The sequence below is a fragment of the Leptonotus elevatus genome, chromosome 3, assembly GCF_054856555.1.
Source record: "Leptonotus elevatus isolate MCC_2025b chromosome 3, RoL_Lele_1.0, whole genome shotgun sequence".
Taxonomy (NCBI): domain Eukaryota; kingdom Metazoa; phylum Chordata; class Actinopteri; order Syngnathiformes; family Syngnathidae; genus Leptonotus; species Leptonotus elevatus.
This window is the reverse complement of record NC_141241.1, coordinates 24,046,302-24,070,448: the sequence shown is the minus strand read 5'-3', so window position 1 is coordinate 24,070,448 and position 24,147 is coordinate 24,046,302. Positions and strand designations below refer to the sequence as shown.

The 24,147-nt window shown below is 39.1% G+C and overlaps 1 protein-coding gene across 10 annotated transcripts in view; it reads right to left on the bottom strand.

Annotated features, from left to right (window-relative positions):
• Positions 1-24,147, bottom strand: part of tjp1a (tight junction protein 1a) — a 129,137-nt gene that overhangs the window by 44,494 nt on the left and 60,496 nt on the right. The window contains exon 1 of one of the 10 annotated variants that reach the window (XM_086072328.1): positions 20,202-20,657. The exons of the other annotated variants lie outside the window; for them this stretch is intronic. Within the exon in view, the coding sequence (XP_085928454.1) occupies positions 20,202-20,225 (24 nt within the window). The 5' untranslated portion in view covers positions 20,226-20,657. Of the gene's footprint in view, positions 1-20,201; positions 20,658-24,147 lie in introns of those variants that run through there. 10 annotated transcript variants of the gene reach the window in all.

Genomic DNA, 24,147 nt, shown 5'->3' with positions numbered 1-24,147 from the left:
GGTTGTGAGCAAAATACAAGATTCTAGATACAAGCAGCCGAAATGAGTTTCCTCCACAGGCTGCCCGGGTTTTACGTTAGAAATAGGGTGAGAAGCTCGATTATCCGAGAGGGACTCAAAAGTCGAGGCACTCCAGATGAGGTGGCTCGGGCAACTGGTCAGGATGACTCTGGACGCCTCCCTGCTGGGGTGTTCCAGGCATGTCCCAGCCACAGAGACTGTCACATTTATTAATCACATTTAATAATGAACACAGATACAATATTACAGAAACTCTGATGGACAGAGACCAATTTTAAAACAGGTTTTGTGACTGCGATGACCGGGATAGAGGACAGCCAGAACTCTGCATACACATGGGTGGATAGATGAGGGCAAATCGCCAATAGGCAGATGACAATGATGATGATGATGATGAGCCTAAGTACTAATGCAGCGTCGTGCTGGCACGCTTTATTATGCTTGAGTTAATTAGTCTCAAATAGCAGCTCTACTCTGTCATCCATCTCTATGAAAAGCACCACAAGGATCCCCTTCAGCAGAACAAACAGATAAACACATTTACACACCTCTGACTGACAACTATCTGACAGAGTTACTGCTGGACTGGTGAGGCTACGAATAAAATACAAAACCTATAATCCAGGCTTTTGGATTAAAAACGTTAATCTGAGCCATGCTTTCCTCTGAAGACTATTGCTGCTGCTGTCTCATGACAGCAGACGCAGGGAAATAAATAGAAGGACGGATGCACTGAGGGCTTGCTGGATGCAAAACGGGAGACAACTGTCAAGTCTGTGTATCCGATTCTTACAGTGCACTGCCACATTCATGAAGACATGCCTCAGTCTCAGCTGCATGCCAACCATTTGAGAGAGAACATGTTTTTCTCACCATCAACTACAGCTGGTTTAAAATAACAATCTCAGATTATTATTATTTATTTTTTACAACTCAACAATTTAACATTAACTAAACGGCCAAATTAGATGGCTCAACTGTGGCAAAAACAAGAGTAGGAGTATTGTGGGGGTAATCCTTCTCACAATCAACATTTGGAGTTGTTGGAAGTGAGGCAAGGTGACCTCAGCAAAATATTTATGTTTTGGAACATATCTCAGGTCAATAGTTGCCACTGCTTTTGCTGCATGTTCAATCAGGCAATGTTAGCATGATCTATTCCGTGTTTGCCTTAATCGGGCTGTTTCTTAGCGGGAATTGCACTCGTTAGTTGTATTTTCAAAAAATAGTCACTAAAGTATCTCCTCTGTGTTGGTAGCAATGCCACTTGTATTAGCAAGGCCCTTAGTGACGCACTAACTACTGAAAAGGTTTAAAAAGAAAGGGTGGGGGTTTATCACCCTGACAAATGAATTCCAATTAGTCCATTGAACTGATTCATTGCCCAGGTCTACCTTCAATCAAATGAGACGAAGCTCTACATTGTAATATACAAAGTTACAAACCAATAAAAGATTGCATAGAAAACATAGTTCTTAGTTAAAATCAACATCTGCATCACTAATAATACTGTATATGTACGTTTTTGGAACACCCCTACTTTATTATTTTGGTTACACAACTTGCATGTTTATCGGGTCTCTCTGACACCTATAAAGCTTGGGAAGAGGAGTATGCATCTTGCAGGCCAATTAATACTGTGACAGAATTTTGGAATTTGGATGTTTCTGGGGTTGGTGAAGGACTCTGGTTGGTGGCCCGGTGGGTGGTGGGTGGTGTCTGGTCGCTGCTGGATTTTACTTTCCTTTCTTTTCTTTGGTCCTTCCTCGGGTTTCCTGACGCACGACTCTGGCTAGATTCTGAAGTGTTCGGTTTAGGTGAACGGTATGGGATTTTTTAATAGGTTTTAGGTGAACTAATGAATACACACTCACATACAAAATAAAAATTTATGAAAAAATATATATAAAAAAAAAAGAGAGAGAGAGAGAGCAATGATGATGACATGTCAAATCGGTAAAATTACAGAATGAACAATACTGAGCTCTCCAGAATTTTTTTTTTTTTTTATAAAAATACTGTGACAGATGATGCTGCACATGGTCAGCATGTTTGTGACTTTTTCAATCAGGTTCCACTTCCAACCATGGAAAAAATATCAAAAATGTTTTTTTCTTTTTCTTCTTTTTTTTCTTTTTCTAAAGAGCTCAGTATTGTTCATTCGGTAATGTCATCATCATTGCTCTTTTTTTTTTTTTTTGTATGTGGGTGAGTATGTGTATGTGTATGTGTATGTGCGTGCGTGTATTTGTTAGCTCACCAAAAACCTCAAAAATATTTCTATAACGCACGGTTGTGTTAAATGCAGATGACTGCAAACAGCTAGAGTATCTACTGACCCAGACACATAGAAAGGCTTTATTCCTTTCATATGCAGCTTATCCAGCAGCAAAGTCATCCCAACTCAACCGCACTAATTGTTCTCTACCAACAGAGGCAAAGTGCTGAGTAGAAAAAGAATAGACTGGATTCCGTACCACACTTTCATTTGATTTATTTAGATTGAAGTGGGTTGGGGGGGTAAATATAGAATATAATTTTTTGGATTATTTGTATTTTGTCTCTGGAGTACCAGTCCAGTCAATTAACGAGGGAGTAAATCTCTTGCTTGCTGCCTATTTCAGAAAATGTGTCTGCAAAAACAAGCCAGGACATTTGCCAAACTCTGACAGCCATTTTACATAATATCACCCATACATCACATTTCTCCCCTCTTCTCTTGAGCACAGGGGAGAATAGGCCCCAGGGTGATTCAAGCAACAGTTTAGTGGAATGTACCTGGCCTCAACTTGACCAAGTGGTTTGGTATATGGTCTGTGACTGAAGGGAACCAGGTTTGGCTCCCCAAACAGGTGGTGGGTGGATAGTGGAAATGTGCTCAGAGAAATGCTAACTTGACTTGGGGCCTCTCTTGGTGTGTGGAGTGTTCCCACCATAGGATTTCTCCTGGTGCTACGGTTTGGCACCCATAACCAAATAGGATTGTTTCCAAAATTTGGATTCAGGAGCAACATGATTGCATCTCATTGCTCCTTAGGGAGTATAAATGTTGCTGTACCTTGTACATGGAACAAATAAAGTACCTTTACATTGTTTAAAGACCTGTGCTTGATGTGTTCACCATTTTGATAAATGGAAGGATGTATGGTTAGTTATTTTCAATGACATAATTAGGTATGGTCATTGCAATTTCATTGATTATATAATCGTTAGGAATTTGGTTGATTGTTTTGGCATTAATTGTTTTGTGTCTTGTAGCAGTAAAGCCAAACTGGAATGTGTAAAGCATTTGGAAATTATTTCATCGGCCTAATTTTATGATAGTCATCTTTCATTCACTAATCACTGCCTGTGACCTTGGTGGTGCAATTAGATCACAGCTTGAGTTTCATATACCAAATGTGTGATCAGAGACAACCATGTCTGACTTCATTGAAATACTTGAAATGTAATTCCCACTAAAAACGTGTACTTTACAATTAAAAAAAATTTAAACACTTATTATTTACTAGTATGTAACGATAACGGCAATATCGTGATATTGCGATATTAAAACCGCCACAATATCGTCGTCATCATGTTACGATATTAAAAGCAGCACATCTGTTAAAAAAGTTGATTTTAATTTGTGCAGTTCTAGCATCCTCGGGTCGCTACTTTTTTAGTTCAGTTTAATCTTCACAAGGTATATTTTGGCCCTTCTATGCTTAAAATCGACACTAATGGTCAGATGAAGGGGCGCATAATATGCTTGTGAACCAAGCCAATATGTGGAGGAACTCAATGTGTGGGTGAAATAGCAAGTAAGTGCCTCAAAATTAAGTGTTATTAGAGATTGTAGATTGTTTATATGCATTGCGGTTTTGTATAAAAGCACAATATTGTGGGGGGGGGGGGTTTTGTATAAGCAATTATTATTATATAATTTTTTTTACAATATTGTGATTATTATTTTTTATTTTTTATATTGCCAACCTCCCCACAATATCGGGATAATTATCGTATCGTGACCTTCATATCATGATAACATTGTATCGTTATGTTCAGATATCGTTACATCCCCTACTATTTACGGACACAAAAATGGTTGTAGTGTGGCCACAATAAACCAGTTTACACTTTCTTGTATAAAATAAAGCACTCAACAAAGGTTACTTTTGCTTTAACCGTTTAATTTCACAAATGCCAGCCACAATGAATGTAATGGATTCTTTAACATCTAATTGCTATCATGTCTTACTTCAAGAAACATCAGTATGCCTGTACACTGACAGAAATGCATAGCACACAGTAGAAATCCAAAAACTAAACTCAATGACTGATTCTTAGATGCGTCACAATGCAAATAGTAAACCATTCTGAATTGACAAACACCATGAAAAGCGTAAAATTTGGATGTGCAGTGACCACTGGACAGTCAGGCGCAACAAAAGATTTCTGCAGCAATAAATAAATAAATGAAATACAATTACAACAAGCAACAGCTCAGAGCAGAGCAGCATCCATGTCAGCCTCTGCTGATGAGGACTTAACATTCAAAAAGGCTTAATTGGCACACCGCTCCTAAAGTACAGGAAAACTGAGACCAATTACTTTATTTTTGCTGTACAAACATTTGACGTCAAAAGATAAGCAAGCATGGCAAGAGATTGACAGTTCCGTTTTTAATTTAAAGTATTTTCATCTGCCTCTGATAAATAACTTGCACTACTGAATAAACATCAAACGTTGGACCTGATTTAACAAAATTAAAAATTATGAGGAGCTATGTCACTGATGGAAGAACGTATACGATCTAACAGCTTTAACACAGTCTCCTCATTCACTTACTGATGACACAGCATGGGTTCACTATCTTGCTCAAGGACACTTCGACAATGATTGAGCCCGGGGCCGCAACCTCTGGGTTGGAAAACGACCACTCTACCACCTGATGCCGCCCAACGGTTTTGGTCGTATCGTGTGTGAAGTGCTCCGATAATCTCAACATAGTCTAAGAGTAACTTCCACCACTGGTCAAGAAACCAGTCCTCCGAGGAAGAGCTCCCTTCATGATCACGTGATCTCACAAACAAGAAGACAACCAGACTCTTCATTGTATGCACTGGTGTTTTGCGAGTGATTCCAACGATGACCACAGGCAGCAGCATTGTAAGGTGGCAACGTCAGCAATGAAATACTTCTTGCTATCTGGAGAGTGGAGACCCTACATTTATAAAAACAACAACAACAACATCATTAGGCCGTCTACTGACCAAAGACTGCTGGGATGGGTTCCGACTTGCCCCCAACCCTCGTGACGGAGGATAAGCGAGTGGTTCCGAAAATGGACGGATAAACAGTCGGGTAGGACCTTACTTAGTTTTATTTGCCACCGCTTCCTCATTCATCAATCAGAGAGCATGTTTGTCACATCACAGTCTGTGGAGTCAAGTGCAGGGTTCTTGCAGAAATCACAAAGTAACATTTGAGACATTTTTTAGACTTATTTAGACCATTATGAGACATTTTTTAGATTGACTCCAATTCATAGCAAGCTGGTGTTTTCTGGCTTTTTGCGTGTGACTCGAGGGCCTTCCCTTCCAAAGTACCCAACTTTATTTTTTATTTTTGCATACTTTGCAATGAGCCGAGCCATTTTTTGTTAAACTGACTATTACTCATTTTACAGAAACACATTGTCCACGCTATTCTGACTAACCACATAAACTCGGTGGAAACGAAAACTTGAAAGGTACAGTGTGCGGTAGTGGCCACACTGAGCCACCTAATTAGAATTCTACATTCACACTAAAAGCATTTTGCCTCACTTTACTCACTAGCTTTTCACTGCCGGAGTGTACATGGGCGCTTCATTTGCGCACACTGGAGGGAGGGGCTTTGCTTTGCTTCACTTATCGCAGCCACTTGCACTATGGCAAAACTCCTCTCAGATAAAAAAAATAAAAAATGCCAACGTTGCAATCAAGTGGCCGACACTGTGCTATAACGCTTTAGTTAATGCAGGATTCTACGTTAAGCCTTTTCGGGGGGTGGCCATGCCAGAACCAGCATGGGCCCTGTTATAGTGCTAGCCTTGGTCCGATAACGCACATCAGAATTTGGTCAATTTAACATTTTTCAAATCAATACTATTAAATCGTCCCCACGTGTGCGTATTTCTATTCATTTAGTTTACACATTATTCACCAATCTCGAGTGTTGAAAATTGCTTGTTTTCTTTGATGATGCAATGTCAATGATTGAACAAACATTCCGTTTTTGAGGATGACGACAACACAGCACATCACCAGAACTTGCCACTTCATCACCGCAAGCATGACACCACTTGGCAAAACAAAAAACTAAACAAAAGAGAAAAAAATAAGAGAATAAATAATGTAAAGATTCCTAATAAGAGATAAAGTTGTTCACAATTAGTAAAACATAACTCTAAAACATTGTATATTATACATTAAGGTGTTGATGTCATCACATTTATTGATCAAATTTCTAGGGCCATTTCTATTTTTGTACAATAAACAATAAGATGATTATTTTTTAAATAAATACGTAAAAAAAATTAAAGTAAAATATCTAGTGACCATAAAAGTAACATTCAAAATATGTGGTTGTACAAGTTTTTTTCAAGGCAAGTGCAAATAATTAAATTTTAATACAGCAGCGTGCCTAAAGTAGCTCCCATTTAACCGCTTTCCACACAAACTGTGGCGTCTCCATCTGAACACTTGGTGGCACACTAAGGCACACCCACATAATGACGTACTTTATAGATAGCAGAAGAAGAGAGCCGCAAAGGGATAGCGTCATGTGCTAACTTTGAATCAAAGCTGTTAATAAAATGAATAAAGACAAATACAAGACTGATTGCTGAGAATGCTGCACAGATCATCAAATTCAATGTCCGCTACAGGCACAGAGAGCGACACCCACCTGATTTAAAACTATTTACGGATTTTATTTGCCGTGATACGAATGCAACAAGATCCTATGCTAAACGTGTAAAATGTTCTTGCTTGCTTCTAAATATTAAACACGTTCATTATTTAAGATTTCCGGCCCAGCTCGTTTTGGACCCAATTATCTGGATTAGTCCACTCTTAACCAGTCATCAGAAAGAAGGATAATCTGCTAAAACAATTAGATTGTCAACCATTTTAGGTTCTTGCTCAAGAAAGGGCAAACTGGGGACAAAAACAGATTGACTTATGTGGGTAGTGGTGGCCTGAGGTTCAAATAGGAAACACTGTACATCGAGGCTCTTCAGAATTCCCAATGTTTTCGTCTAAGCAAATCTTAGGTATTTTTATCTTGAGTCATTATCCTGTTGGAGGACCCATGATCTGTAGCTGAGAACAGGCTTTCTGACACTGAAGCTGAAATTTTGCTCCGGAATGTCTTGATACAGTGGAACTAACCCCTCCTTCATGTTACACTGGGGAATGCTCTTTTTTTTAGATTGTTGGTATCCTGTTAAGCAAGGAAAACCCAAAATGGTCACTGATATACCTTGAAAGTGATGGAACTGGAAAATGCCCAAATGCACATTGAGAAGCCACAAAACATCTGGGACAGTATACTTAGAAATAAAACAAAACTGGAGCTTTTAGACAAATAAAAAAATTAAGCAATGCCAAATTTTCATTTGTTAATTATCAGTAAATGTTTCATTATTACTTACATCAGTTTCAGGTTATTTCGGTGAGCATTGATTTTTTTTTCACTTCATTCTTTAACACTTTGTCCATGCATGTATAATGCTGATTTACTATTAATGATCATTATACTCTGTAGGTGTATCTCTAGGGCAGAGGTGGGCAATCTCGGTCCTCGAGGGCCGGAGTCTTGCAGGTTTCTCACTTCCAACACAAGCTGATTCCAATCAACAGGATCGTTATCAGGCTTATGCAGAGCTTGCTGATGAGCTGATCATATATCAGCTGTGTTGGAGAAGGGCAACATGCAAAACCTGCAGATCTCCGGCCCTCGATGCCCACCCCTGCTCCAGGGAACTTCACATTATGGTAGCAGAAACAAGACAGATTTATAACCAGGACCAGAACTGAAACCTTTGTATTCAGCTTATCTACACATACACCAGGTATCCCCCCTGCCCCCCCCCCCCCCCCCCGCCCCACACACACACACACATGAGCCTCCAAACTCTCTCTCCCTCTCTCTCACATTATATGCACACAAATAGACAGAAAGGCAAACACACACTTTGGAATGTGTAGATAAGGAGACATGGCCCAACTCTCTGCCAGTTTCTCATTCAAAAAGGTCTCCCTGAATTTTTCCCGCTCATCACCGTTTGGTTGTTTCGTTTCAATTTCACTCATTACACTTATTTATATGCTACTTAGTACTTTGTTATTTCTACTCCACCCATCCATCTGCAAAAAAGTGCTTTTTCAGTAAGCGTCTCTCGGTCTGCTTCAGCTGTACCCACATGAGCAAAAATTTGCTACTGCTTGTCTTGATGGATTATCATGACAAAAGCAGTACCAGTATGTAAATGCCCAAACTGGAAGGCATTTGTAATATTCTATGACAAACACACAATAACAAAATTCCATTCAATTTTTTCATATTACAAACGTTCACATATGAACAAATTGTTGACAGTTACATGGCGGCATGCAACAAGAGGCCAAGCCCACTCAACGGCATTCCCAAGCCCTCTGAGGACTTTGCTACAATAGACGTGTTGTGGGACAGAATCTATAGTGAATTAATGAGTTACTGTTTGACCGGCCTTTTTCCCAAGCACTTAAATAGCAACATAATTACCAATTCCCGAAGAGCTGATTGCGATAGGAACGGGGCGCTTGCATTCTTCATATAGAAACACAGACCAGTGTCAAACAAAGTAATTAAAGAGAACAGACAAAAAGTTGGGAATCAACAATGATTGCTCTCATTTCAGACTGTAACAAAATTAGTGAACATGTCTGTGTACAGCGGAGCCAATTTGAGCAATTGCACAATAAGAAACATGGATAATGTGAATGGTGGTTTGTACTATAAACCCATACATTTAAAGAAAAACAATGTAATGTAATGTAATGATAAATAAATATTATGGTTGTTACAAAAATGAATAGATTCAGAAAATCGGTTTTGAAATAAAAGATGTGAGTGTCTCAAAAGAGTACCAAATTGTTACACTTTAAAATAGTATTAGAGACATATTGAACTATCATTTACTGTAGATATAGTATATTTTTGAAGCAAATGCCACATTTACAATAATCTACTGACATCCACTGAATCAAACTGAAACTGTAATTGTTTACTTTAAAATAAACCTTGAATCAGATCACACCCAATGTACAGCATAGCAGCACATTGTCTATTAATTGAGAGATCCACACCCCTAATATACAGTTGGTTTTGGTACAGGTTGATTATCCATTCCCTCTATGAAAATACAGTGCAATAACAAAATGAACAGACACATAAGCAAACGAACTCAAATAGTGTGGGTGTGTTGTATAAAGGCATGTAAAGCAACAAGCCTTGGGATGAATCTGTTCCATCCTATTTCTCTCTTCCCTATCCAGCTGAGCCATGGCAAACCCAAATCATCCTCCATGAATCCACAGTCTCTCTCACTCTCAAACACACAAAACTCCCTGTGTCAAATCCCTTATGTCTGTAATAGGACTGATAAATCCCTGCAGAGGCCTACCCTGACCTGCACTGCCAAAAAAGCCAGCTTGGAGTGTCCTGGCTTTGCTAGAACGGGTGTCTGATGAGGAACAAAGAATCTACCAAGACAGGTTATGTAATATTTTCCAGAAAGCTTTTGAGCAGCAGAGTGAAAATTTATTAATTATACATTGCTAAAAACCAAGACCATTTTCCGATTTAAATTAAAGCATAAGCAGTCACATTATACAATACAAGGGACTTAGCAGTCAGGACTTTCTAAACTAATCACAACTCTTTTCAAAAAGCTAGCACTAAATCAGTGACTTTGAGTGCAAAAAAATACAGTCAGTATATTGTTACTGGTAGGCAGAAACGATACTTTGGTCTGACACCGTGGCATCTGACGACATCTGTTATTTGCCACACATTAACAAATTTAAGTGATGAAAATGTGCCATGCCCTATTGTCTTGCCTCAGCATTGACGGTCTGGATGTGGGTTTTTTTAGACACGGAAAAAAAAAAATCAGGGATGTCCAAAGTATGGCCTGAGGGCTATTTGTAATTCAGTGTCCAGTCCGTTATGTAGCGGTGTGTATCAAAATGACTTTGGCACGGCCAGGTATGCAGGTATGCCTGTTAAAGACCCCCCCCAAAAAAGGTGAACGAGGGAAGTGTATGGGAGACGGGTGTTGAAAAAAATAATAAGAGGGGACAGGGTGACTGCGACACCCGCATCTCATGGGGGACTTCCACTACTAATAATACATTTATTTATTTAATTAATTGGTTTTATCTACTATAGAGCAGAGGTCCACAACCACTGGTCCGCTGTCTAATACAGTTTTTTCAACGTCACCTGCACCCAGTCATGTACATTCCAAAGTGCAATACAAGGTTGGGTGGGTGACTATAGCAGTGTTTTCCATGTCTCCCACAACAACACAGGTGTTTCAAACGATTAGCTAATCAGCAAGCTTGCATGAAGCCTGATAACAATCCTCAGGTGTGTTGACTGAGAGAGACATGGAAAAACAGGCTGGATACCAGGGCTGAGAAACAGTGGACTATAGGATCAATAATCATGGTACAGTAACATTAAGGCAACCAACAGTCATTTGTGAGCAGCCAATCAGAGTCTAGCTTGACATCAGCCAATCAAAGAGTCAATTTTTTCCATCTACTTTGGTTTCCAAGTTGAAGAAGTAAACGGGAAGTAAAGTAAAAATTGACCGAATGCACAGCTTAACACACAGCTGGTAGGCAGCCATGACTTGTCATTATCTTTTGAAGATGAAGCTATGTTGGCTTGTGTGTCACAGTGGGCCATATGTCCAAAACGACATGGAGTAAATTAAGCCATCGTGCAAGGTATGTCTTCAGAAACACGCATCAACAATCCTGTTGAATCATTTGAACATGTAAACCACATGTGATGATGTGGAAGGCATGAAAATGCAAGTGTAGTTTGCACAGCCTGCTCACTGCATTTGCAGTTTGCAAGCAGTAGCTGCATGTCGGATCATAACTAAAAATCATCATAATTTCATTTCACGTATCAGGCTCATCTAATACTTCTGTTCGGAGTTCATTTTTAGTACTGAAAGGGACAGTAATTTGAAAAAACTACGTTTTGGAGCTTTTGGCCATGTTAAAATGCTAATTCTTCACCAAAAACATCACCGAAGTGGTGTTTTTCTTCCATTCGCCCCTCTATGAAAAATTCTAGGTCATTCTGCTCTCCAAGCACCAGCCCCTCCTAACCCGAGAAAACGAGTGGGTGCTCACTCTATGACATCATCAGGTGCGGACACCCCCCCCCACACCTCCTATACGGACTAAACACACGCCCACCTTCTCTGAGACCTCCATGCTCGCAGGATAGTGATAAAAATAGTCTTAATCAGTAAATGTTCTGTCGAAATGAATTCAAAGTAATCAATTATCCTTCACATTTGCAATGCCATATTGCAATGACAATTGGCAGTCCCAGAAAGTTTCTGTGGTGGCTGACACTTGTGTAAACTACAAGTAAAATTTCTGCACTGTTGAACCTAACTGAATGAGTTTCCCCCCCCCCCCCCCTCCTCTGCTCCTCCACTACGATTTCTTGTGGCAAAGGAGCAGTTTTGTTTCAAAGGTTTATTGAAGAGTTGAACATCCATCCAATTTCCACATTTAAAGAAGACGCGGTTGTACTGCAAGGACTGGCCGGTCTTGCGTGGCCACTCAAGAGTGCTCGAACGCAGCTCTCCGGAGTTTTGTGGGTGTTGCGCGCAGCAGCCGACTTATCATTTATACTGTTCTATATTTGATCATTTATACTGTTCTATATTTGTTGTACTCTTGAGTATAGTACAGGGAGTCCTCAAGTTACGGCAGAGTTCCGTTCCTACTCTGGCAATGTAACCTGAATTTTGATTTACGTCGGATTTCCCCGTCAATATTTACATCAAAATACTTTGTACAGTAATTTTAGGAAACATATTACGACACCCGGAACCAATATTTTGTGTTTCCGCACGGAGATTCATTGCTGACGGACGGCAGAGCAGAGCTAATTCAAACTTTAACACGGAAATGTGATGCGGCTGATGGCGAGCCGACCGGCTGATGGACGTCCGTAAATTTGTACTTAAATATTTCCTTTACACTTCATACAAACATTTTGTAACACCAACAGTTTGGGTTGTAGCCAATTTTGTTCTAATTTTAGACTAGCATCTCAAAATGGTTTGAGGTTAACCTATGAAGAGGAGGAGAAGAATAAGAAGAACACTTTTTTTCTGTCATGTACACACATAGCCTGCACAAAATTTGACATCTGCATTTGACCCATCCCAGCAAGGACACACAGTTAGTGGCATCCGCTGCAGCAGGGGGCTGCACCCGGGCAGCAGTTCAGGATATCGGTGTCTTACTCAAGAACACCGCAGCCGGGTGTCACAGTGGCAGGTAACAATCTTAACGGATTGGCCACGATTGAATATGAAAACTATGCGAAATGCACTAATACAGTGATTATACTGTAGAAGAGAGGAAAACTAAGATATGGCATGTGACTCAGATTATCGCCAGTGCATCTGCCATAACCCCACCACCCACCCCCACACACTTTGTCCATTCGACCCTGCAATAACCCTTCCTCATCTCCTCCTTTAGAAAGGTTTTTCCCTTCTTTTTCCTCTCACAAAATACACTTGACTCATCATCTGTGTTAGTACCATTGGTAGTGACAAATTAAATAATTTATGATGTAGTGCCAAGACTCAAGACACACTTTACACAGAGGTCAGAACTGGACCAAAACTGGTAAAAAAAAAAAGTGAAACAAGAAAAACAAACTGGAGCCCCGGTGAAATGTATTGCCTTGAGCTGTTGTTTTCAATATGGGCAAGAGAACACCCCCCATCATCCATAGTGACAGTTTACACCTGCCCACCTTGAGGTGCAGGACAACATCCAACCATGGCCTGCTGTATGCATATGGAAGGTGTGTTGCTTGTTTTCATATAGGTTGAGGAGGTCAGAGTTACATTGTCTCTCATATGAATTTAGATTGTAAAGACATCGTTCCTCTGAGCAATTCGAAAGCTAAACCCTAATCTGGTTTGTGTTTCCACCACAGGGTGTTTTCTGGACGGCGTACGCTGCGTCAGCTATGTAAATAGTGTGACATCATACCAGCAGGACACAGTGTAGCTGAAGTGAAACAAAGGGCAAAGTTAGGAGTATATCCAGCATTTAGTGTTTGCACAGCTTCCCATGGAGCTGTTTATTATAAGAAGACAAGCGTTCTTTGAGATAAGGCACATTCTTCCCCTCTCAATTCCTGTTATTACACAAAAGTAGATGATTAATCAACAAATTGTCAAATGTTAAGGTACAGATCTGTTTTGGGGGAATTTTGATAATAGAAATGCACAAAAATAACTCCAGAAACCAAACTCGTGTATTGTATGAAAAGACACCCCAGAAGGACTTCTTTCAAAGTCATTTTCAGAAGCAAAAAGGAGTACCAACCATATTTTGGAACAACACGGCTTAATAATATTTGACACAAAAATACCTCAATCTAAACAGATTTGATGGATATGTAAGCCAACTGGTAGTCTTTTTCTGTAATTTAAAACTTTAAGTGTATAATTTGAGAGTGATTAGTTGCTATTCAAGCGGTCACAAGATTATTATGTTTAATGCCCTTGGTCGAGATATATTAATAGGGTTGTCAAAATAAATCACTACCTCAATATTAATCGATACTAAATCTAGTAGAGGTATGTCACAACCCATTTAACTTGACCATCCAAAATGTAAAAGTGCTGTCTGGCAGTACTAAGTCGGGAAAGCCCACAAACTGTGACCGGCCGGTCTGCAAGCATTGCTACATGGCAGTAACACGTCAAATTTGACCAAACATCTGAAAGGTACACACCCCAAATTCTACGATGAAATTAAACAGGTTGGTAAATATTATTGTGAATGTGTACTAGTTATCATATGTCAGGATGTACCATCAAGTAAGTGCTTGGTGCTAAACACTACTTGAGAAAATATCCTTAACACTAAAGCTAATGGTTAGCTCCCTCTATTTTTACGTCCATCGGGGCACTTTTAGCAAAGCGTATTTGTGTCCATTTTACACGTTGTAGTGTTATTATCAGAAAGAGGCTAAAAGCCCACACAGATAAGTTTAAAATTGCATTGCACATGGTCTGATAAAGCAGCACATCCATATAAATATTGCTGCACAAAGTCACAGTTTTTATACAAGATTTTCCTAAACAATGAATATAAAGATGAATATGTTTTAAAAATGTAAACCGTTAAAATTGCAATTGTTTGCATTGTTACAAAGATATTTTGAATTGATGGGTGCTAACTATTCAAAATGTCTACCTAATCCAGGTTTAAAATTTTGTATCGTATTCGTAACAAGGGCTGCCACAAACGATTATTTTGCCAGTCGACTAATCAGAACATATTGTCGCTGTCCTGTGAAAAACATTTATGTCCATTTTTTTGGGACGTTTTTGGGATGTCTGCTTTCAGTTTCATCTCATAAATGTAAAAATTGAACGTGTTTTTCACAGGACAGCGATGATCTGCAAATAGCAGCATATTGCACCAACAGGCGGCTGTTCGTTTTTTTTTTTTTTTTTAACATCATTAGTTTACATTTTGAATTATTTAAAAGTATGTACAAATTAATAATGAAGACCATTAAAATTATAGTACATTGAACTTTGATTAGATTTTGCAGCTTGTACCATAATTTCTGACATGTTTATAAATTGATGGTGATACTGTGGCTTTAGAATTTGTTTTGCTGTAAATCTTTAGTGTATTTTAAAATTTAATCAAAAACTAGCACTAATACTACGACACTATATTTCACTCTTCTTAGGGACTAAGCCTTTTTTAATGTAGGCCTAAAAGGTAGTGAAATCAGATGAGTAAAATTAGGAAAATACACTGTGCTGAACACAGAATGAATACTTTTTAAAATGTTGTTTTATTTACCCTTTTATCCAAATGCTTTTTTTTATTTTTTATTTAAGAGCAGTCAATTTATCTTCACAAACAGAATATGGTATGCACCTGAAATAAATGAAAAAAATTCATCCTTAAAGATTAGGAGGAACTTTTTTTAAGCGCTGTACTGGATATTATAATGAACTAATTTGTGCTTTATTGTAATGTGTTGCCATTGAGGGGATGAGGCAAAGCTGTCAAGAGTCAAAGGAGAGAAATAGACCTCTGTGAGGGAGCACGTTCGATGTCAACACGTTCGGTGGCAAACTGTTTTGGTTATTAATGAACGCGAGTTCGCTGACTAAAGCCTCTGTAAACCTTACAAATATTAGCGTGCCAAAACAGGACATCATGCTACACACACGGTGCTAATGCTAGCTTCCAGACATGACTGCACTATGCCAGAAATATTATTAGGCATCAGCCCCAACATGCTTCCTTTTTAAATTCTCAAAAATTTTAAAATACTAATCAGTAGTAATAGACAAATGAATCACTGGTGATATTTTTTGGACTCCTCTAGATGGCACTCTTGGTTTAAATGTGCCAGTTAGCCAACTAAACAGCTAACCAGACAGACAGACGGACAAATGAAGCTTCATGAAGCCCTTGTGATATATTTTTTTACTCCTCTAGATGGCACTCTTGGTTTAAAGGTTCTAGCTAGCTGGCTAAACAGCTAACTAGACAGACAGACAGACAATTGAAGATTTATGAAGCACCTGTGATGTCTTTTACCTCCTCTAGATGGCAGTCTTGATTTAAAGGTGCCAGCTAGCTCAATAACTAACCAGACAGACAGACGAAGCTTCATGAAGCACTTGTGATCTTTTTTGTCTCCTCTAGATGGCACTTTTAGTTTAAAGATGCAGTTGGAATGTAATCAATTTCAATCGCCATTATCTTTAAACCAAGAGCACCATTTATAGGAATAAAAAAATAATAATGTTTGCAAGTGCATCATGAAGGTTCATGAAGCTTCACTTTCCAATCACTACTAATCAGTAAACTTGTACATGTACACTGTAAGATGTGTATATTTATCTGAAACTTCAGACTTATAACTGTGAGCCACTGTATTTAACAAACGGATTGCAATCTTTTTCATGGTTGAACAGCATTGAAATAAAAATATTAAGGCTTAATGTTCCATTAATAACAATCTTCCATGCTTAAAGTGTGAATCCTAACCCCAAGTAAGATGTTTTGTTGAATATTTCCATAAAAAAATTATGTTTAAACATCGATTCGGCCGCATACTGAATTGATACGAGAATTGTGCGCTGTAATATTGCGATATATTGCCGAAGCGATTTTTTTTTAACACCCCATAATGCTTTTCTTTCCAACGCGGATGACCCGGATGAACACTACTGCGCATGTGCGTCACAGACATGGCATCCAGCTCCGAAAGAAATGCGAGACGAGGCAGTTTGACAAAAACAGGGCGGCAAATAAGTAAATACATAAATAAATGATTCGTCGACTATTAATATTAATTAATGGTTAGCTCCCTTTAGTTTTACGTCCATCGGGGCACTTTTAGCAAAGCGTATTTGTCTCCATTTTACATGTAATATGTTGTAGCGTTATTATCAGAAAGAGGCTAAAAGCCCCCCCCCCCCCCCCCACACACACACACACACACAAATAAATACATAAATAAATGACTCATCGACTGTTAATATTAATTGTTGACGGTTTTGATTGTCGACGTCGTCTTGACTAGTCGACTAATCTTGGCAGCCCTAGTAACATCACTAATTAGTAGACCTCATCAAATAATAAAACAATTATAATTCTTCACTACTGATGTTTTGCAAGTTTAATTAAGCAAAAAATGTGAACAACAACAATTGCATAAAACTGAGAAAGTGAAGTGAATGTATAATAAACTAGACATTTGCCTCTCAATTTTGTGTCTTTCACTAGCCAATCTGCTGTGATTCTGACCTAGAAGAAAAACATGCTATGCTCCGTTCCTCCTTGCACTTGGTCGTCTAATTATGTTTCCCTCCTTCCGTGAAGTAAATGGTGAAGTGTAATCATCAAAGCTAAGCTGCGGCTGTTCTTGCCTCACTATGCAACACTAATTAATACCACCTCCTGCATTCAAATGCATATCCCACTCATTTCAATCTGTCTTTTAATTTAAAACAAGAAGCCTGAAGACTAGTGGGTCTAGTGATGCTCTAAATAACATCAACTTTCTTTTTGCATCCATGACAGTAAACAGGAATGGATTGAGGCCAAATGTAAAGGCAAGTATTGCTCATTAAAAAAAGGATATAATGTGTCTAATGTTAGAAGATTAGCAGTGTTTACAATTTAGCCGGGCCAATACACCTTAATAAAATAATTTTCTTCTCCTTGGCTAAGACTCCATACAAAATGATAAGCATGCTTATTATAGCAAGTCATTTGACAAGTACGTATAGATTGAGGGGTACAATTTTAAAAACATTTCAAGTTAGACCCAAGTAAGCACTGCTTTTAATGGACAACTCAAAATGAGTGTTAAAGGTTTTTTTCTTAGTCTATAGCTATTATAGCTTGACAAACTCTGATATAGGAAATATGATTCAGAGGTTTGGTACAAGGTGGCAAACAGCAAGGCCACACTTTCCTGCCATTGTCAAGGTGGAGAAAGTCACAAAAACATATCTGACTATCTGACACTGGCGCCATCATACAAGCATGCCAACTCATCAACACACCCACATAAATACATTGAATAAAACATCCCAACTTTTTTTATTACAGTTAAACACTAACCTAATGCAGTCAGTGTAGGACTCACTACCAATCTATCACGACTCATGAGGCAGAAGTAACTGGACGTTGAAAGACGAACCACAGCACAGACATATTTGATTCACAGGATGATTTCTAAAAGTGACAATGCATGATGGAGTTGCCACGAAATTGAGTGAGGGCACGTCTGCATGCAGCCTTGGATGCCTGCTTTATATATATCCATTGCCTTGGCACTGTCTGCTAATCATGCAGTGACGTCTGGCCCGAGGTCACTGCATGTGAGGAAGATGGCGTAAGGGTTGGTGGAAGAGAAGGAAAAAAATCTTATAAAACTCCTACATTAACATTTACTATTTAATTGATTTAAGTGTAGTGTCCAAGCAGAATGAAGTGCGTGTGTAGCGGTGTTACATTAGCACAGTAGGCAGGCAGATAAGGAGGTTGGCAAAACAGACGATTTCATTCCAAAGGAATATTTTCTGAATAGTTTCATGATCATGGCTTAGTAACCAACACTGCTCAAAATAGCTTGTAAAAAAAACAAACACCTTAAGCAGGGAGGGCTTCAGACTGCCCCTATTAGTGGCATTTTCCCACTAAAATTTGAGCAAACAAATGATTCATCTACTCACACATCATGTGTTATTGACCAATATATTAAATGTGCTTCTTATTATATTCAATATGTTTTAATGCTGACACATTTCTGCACCAATTCAGCCCTTTTATCAGAAATATAGTAAAACAGTTCTCAGAGTGTGCCCCTAAATACTGTGTATTTTACAAAGTACAGAAAAATCTGAGTAACTAAAACTCTACATCTCTTACTACGCACTAGCATTTTACAATCGGAAGTCATACGAATCAACATGTTCACCACAACAGTTGACAAAACTGGTTTCGTCTAACTGGAACAACTGCTCAAACCTGAATTTCACCACCTCTAATAGACAAACACAGCACATTCCTCACTTGTCAAAGTGGCAAAAAAAAATCTACAAATTGCAAGGTACTATTGAACACACACACGCATGCAACACACACACTTGTAATAAGAGGATTGACCCACTTGAAAATACACTCAATGGTCTGTTTACAAAATACGGTATTTCGTTCAACTAATGCATTCTAAAATTGATACACTTGAGGTACACCATACAACGTTGCAGGACTCCTCTGTCAGACAACAGGACAGTTAAATCAGTTGTTCTGCTGTCTGTAAAGACAAGAACTGACCCAATTTTCACATGATTCAGATGCTAAATGCAAGACAGGCTCTGGCTGGGCAGAATCCTCACATCTCTAGAACGATCACTTTTCAGGAAACAAAAAAAAATGGCATGCTTGTTGAGCCATTAACATTGTCAAAGAGAGCAAGTAACCGTCAACAATTTTGATTGGTCAATAATTTGAAAAGAGATTCATGTGAGGACTGGCCAATATATACATTTGTGGGAAAAATATGTTGCTGATTTTGCACATAGGAGGTTTGGACCTAACACAAATGATAAATCATATATAAATATTTTTTTTCAAATGCTTTTTGTTTTAAATTATCTTTGGACATGCCTTGATGTTTCATAAGATAAAAAGATCAGAGAGTTTTCAAAAGAAAATGCTTCAGGTCACAACAAATGACACATCAAAGGAGGTCTTAATTTCCCTCTTTGAGATTAAGAACATAATGTCTTACTGATATTTATTTAGAATTAATAAATTTCATATGGCAAAAACAATCCTCACACCAAAAAGTTGATAAAACCCTATATAATGCTATGCTTAATCATCCAACACACCTTAACTTTGCAATTTTCAAACAACAGTGTAATGTTTTCGTTAGGATGCACTGTACCTGCGCTAATCTATTATGACGTCAGGGACACATGCAATCAACAGGTTGTCTTTGGAGATGCCACTTGGCCACACAGCATGGCCATTGTATCAGCAAACAAATGCTTTTTATCAACGAGAACAAACAGTACAAAGTCAGATTTAGCTACGAGAAGAGCATGCCTGGTTACAAGATATGCTACCAAGTGTAGATTTCAGAATAACCTTGAGCTACAAACACAACCACCATTGTGCCTGGTGTCACTTTTACAACCAACTACCGAACTTTTACAACCACGCTAACAAGGAATTAGAGCGCGTACTTCCCAATCGTGCTCATTTTAGCGATTGGAGTTGAAAGGACACAAACACTTGAGCATTTTTCCCCGAGCAGAAACCCACCTTATTTGACGCTTTGGAGGACATTTTCCTCTCCTGTTCGGCTCCCAAAGTGACAGCTTAAAACCGATCCGCTGCCTTTGTTTTGATAGTCACTTGGCTGAATGCAATATTTCCCTCCAGTTGAACAGTCGCCCAGCTGCCGCCACGCCGGGCCGTTGTGTTATTTCACTTTATCCAGGAAACATGTCACGGAGAGCCGTGAGGAAAGTCCAAAGTTCATTATCTTATCGTCGGTGCCTAAATCGTCAACGTCATTCCAGTCAGGTACCGAGACAGAAAACGCCGGTCTAAAAAACACACGCACACATTAACACACAAAGGCGTGACTAAGCTCACTTTGTGTGGATGTCTCGTAGCTAGTGTCCACCCCTGGATGGAAAGTTGGGAAGCGAAGGCATCACTACGACGGTGTACAGCAATGGCAGGCGGGGTTGAACCTCTCCCTGCTCTGGGCTCTATGAGCTACTGCCGTGTCTAGGCGGCGCGGAACAGACCATTCCACAAATATAGGGGTGCTTAGAATTAGAAACAATGACGACAGTGGCCATCTAACGACATAACACAGAAATAATACACTTTTTAAAGTTTATATTTAGAATACATATCTACTCTGATCTCTATTTGTGCTTGATTATTTTTGACTTTGTACATTTTTAAGGAGTTCGACAAAATGTCGACCCCTGTTGTCCCGTGGAATACATAGTCCGGGATACAATGAAGAGAAGCGACGCCGCTGTCCCTGCTGATGCTGAATGCTCACTTTCTATGTAGTGATGCGAGTGCAATGTTTGTTGTTAGATGAGGACCTTTTCATTTGAAGTCTGCAGGGAAAAAATCGTAGTCTCAATGCGCCTCTTTGAAATGAAATATAAAACTGTAGAAAAGGCTTGTGCTATTGCAGTAAAGATGTGTAGGAGGTAATCATTTGCATCTTTCGTGTTTTTTTCTGGGACAGTGGTGTGTCTTGTGTAGCTTACTACTGGAACAACAAACTAATTTCTCACACAAAAAGAGAAAATTGGGAGGACTGTTTGTGGCTGATAAGTAATCTTGCAGGAGACCACAAAAGCCATTCAATTAAGTTCATATGACTTCCTAAACCTAACCCCACCCTCAGGATATAACAAGCCAAGCTTACATTGTTTTACAATTTACTCATGTTCTAGCAAACTAAAGTTTCAATATAAAATCCAGAATGTCAGAAATGACAGTGTTGTTTGGATAGTACATGACAATTATATGTAATTTCCAGCACTTACACTATTAAAATTTCCAGCACTTACACTATTAAAATGGAGACACACCCTGGCTTCTCCCAAACAAATTCCGCAACTGCGGATTTCCTCTGCCTCGTTTCCTCAACAGAAGAGGAGGGCTCAGCAGCAGTGTAGGTGGTCTCGAGGTTAATTCCCACCAGACATAATCCTACAAGGCTAAAATGCAGTCAGAAGTAGCGGACTTGTCCTCGGGGTTTGCAAGCAAGACCAGGTCAAAGGATCACCGCAGATGAAGCACTCCACAACCTGCTTCCGCACTTATTCAAGTTTCCTTCCAAACGAAACAGCACTTGGTAAAATAAATCACACACTCCTGTTAAACACAAACACGATACATACTAGTATTGATGCAAGTCGTTCGCTCCTTCTGAAGCTCCTTAAGCGCCGGTCAGGATCAAGCAGTGCGGACAGCAGGATGTTAAACATGATTATCCAGGTATTATATAAAACGATGAAGTATAGATCCGTTAAAATGAAAACAAAACAGAAACCTTCCTCTTCTCCTCCTCTTACTCTCGTCCACACCTGTGATTGTGCCTCAGATGTTCTGACAGAGAGGAAAGACATTAATGACACTCCAGTGGCATCAAAGTTATCTTTGTCTCATTTGCATGTATCCCTGCTATTATCTCTGCCCCTGTTTGTGTATGTGTTGTTGCATCTCTCTCTCTCTCTTTCTCGCTCTCTGACAAACACACACACACACGTACAAAAGCCTCACACAAAAAGTGACAACTCGGGTAGGCTCAAAGCTCAGGTGCACTTATGGAAGAGTAGACAAATCAGGCGACCATGTAGGTTGGAACATATCACAGGGTTCACTCAACCCGGCTACTTCAGCAGTGAAAAGGCTAATATAGACAGCCTAACACTGTACAGCTGCCTGTTTAAACACACAGAGGCTAGGATGAAATAAAAAAGAAGCTTCAACGCAAACCAGTTGTTTTGAGTGAAAGTTCTGAGGTAGATGTTGTTTTATTATCTCCATCTGTCTTGAGTTTGGGGTCTGAAAGAGTGTGTGTGATCCCTCCATATGCCCTGTTGACTCAGGGCCGTCCTGCAGGTCCAGCAGAGGGTTTTGTTTCTTCACTCTAATTGAAACCTTCTGGAGACTACAGGAGGTTTTTGTCAATCTTTCACAGTACTGGAGAACAGGTAAACAATGCCTTCATATTGCCTCCAGCAAAATATACATCTGAGTATATATTGTGATTTTAATGCTACAAATGGCTCGAACATGCTTTGTGAGGACACGTACCCAAATTTCACCTCATTGCTAAGGTTTGTGACTGTAGATTAGTATCATATGACAGGATTAGTAGGCTCCTCTCAAATTCACCTCTCTCCTTCCAGGTCAATATTGTTAAGGCTTTTGTGGAAATCCAGACTGTGAAGATAAACCTGGTTTGGTCCCAGACAGGCCCTATTTAACATTTTAAAGCCCCAGACATGGTCTCAGGCAAATGATTCAAACCTTTACTAAACATGTATACATACAATGCAACAAACAGATAAAAACAAAATATATACCATGCCTATTCTAACGCATTTTACACTCCCTGCTTGCATTACAGACTTTAGTGGCTCTTAACCGTGTTGGAGGTACTGAACCCCAACAGTTTCCTATGCGCATTCACGAAACCTTTCTTGATTGAAAAATGATTATTATTATTTTTCTCAAATTCAAGACAAATATATATATAGGATTTACTGTTGAATAAAATGAAGAGGGAGAGTAGCCTTTTCTTCGAATTTGGCTCTCTTCATCTTGAATTCAGCAAGTGTTGTGCTCTTGTATTCTCCATCGCCATGCAGTTTAAGGAAGTGTTCCTTTTGTTTTTCTAGAAAGCTAGTTGTGCTGGAATAGAATTGCTTAATTTGGCATTGCAAATCATGCAGTTTGGACGCTGACTCCCTTCACTCATGTCCATATTTATCCATGAGTGTATTTTTAGGATGGAACCCAATGGCAGCAGATACAATAGTCAGGTTTCCATTAAATTGTTTCGAATTTTTTAAGCAAATTTACTGAAAATGTGCAAAACGAAAAATGAGACTTATGCCCATTTCCATCTGTTCTTCTTTTGTGAATATTGAGAGGGGTTTCCGCCGTTGTAGGTGGCAATATACACCATAGAGATAGAATCCACCAATAATTTAAAAGAAGGAGAAGAATTTAATTCATTTCAAAAATATTTTTGTTTCGTCGTCCCCCCAAACATACCTTACTTTATCATCCGACATTGCTTTGGGACTACAAACGTAAGTGTGATGTAATATCCGGTCAAAACGTGCGACGTGTATCTGGTCTTGCCAGCGGTTATTCGCAAAAACTGTTTCCATTGCCAAATTCACATTTTCCTTTTTTCGATACGCTTCAAAATCCATCCCCTCTAAGCGTAAAAACGCTTTTGCAAAATTTGGGCCCGTGTTTGAATTTGCTAGCGTTTCCATTCAGTTTTATTTTTGCATTTCTTGAAAATTTAAATCAAAATGGGTGGATGGAAACTCAACAAGTGAAAACAGCAGAGGCCCCAGAATTGAGCCCTGTGAAACACCATATGTTCCGTTGTATATATGACATATGTTATACATATATTGCACATATTTGTCTCTTTTTTTGCTGGACATAGTTAGTATGAGGGGATTAAAATAATAAAGAAATCACA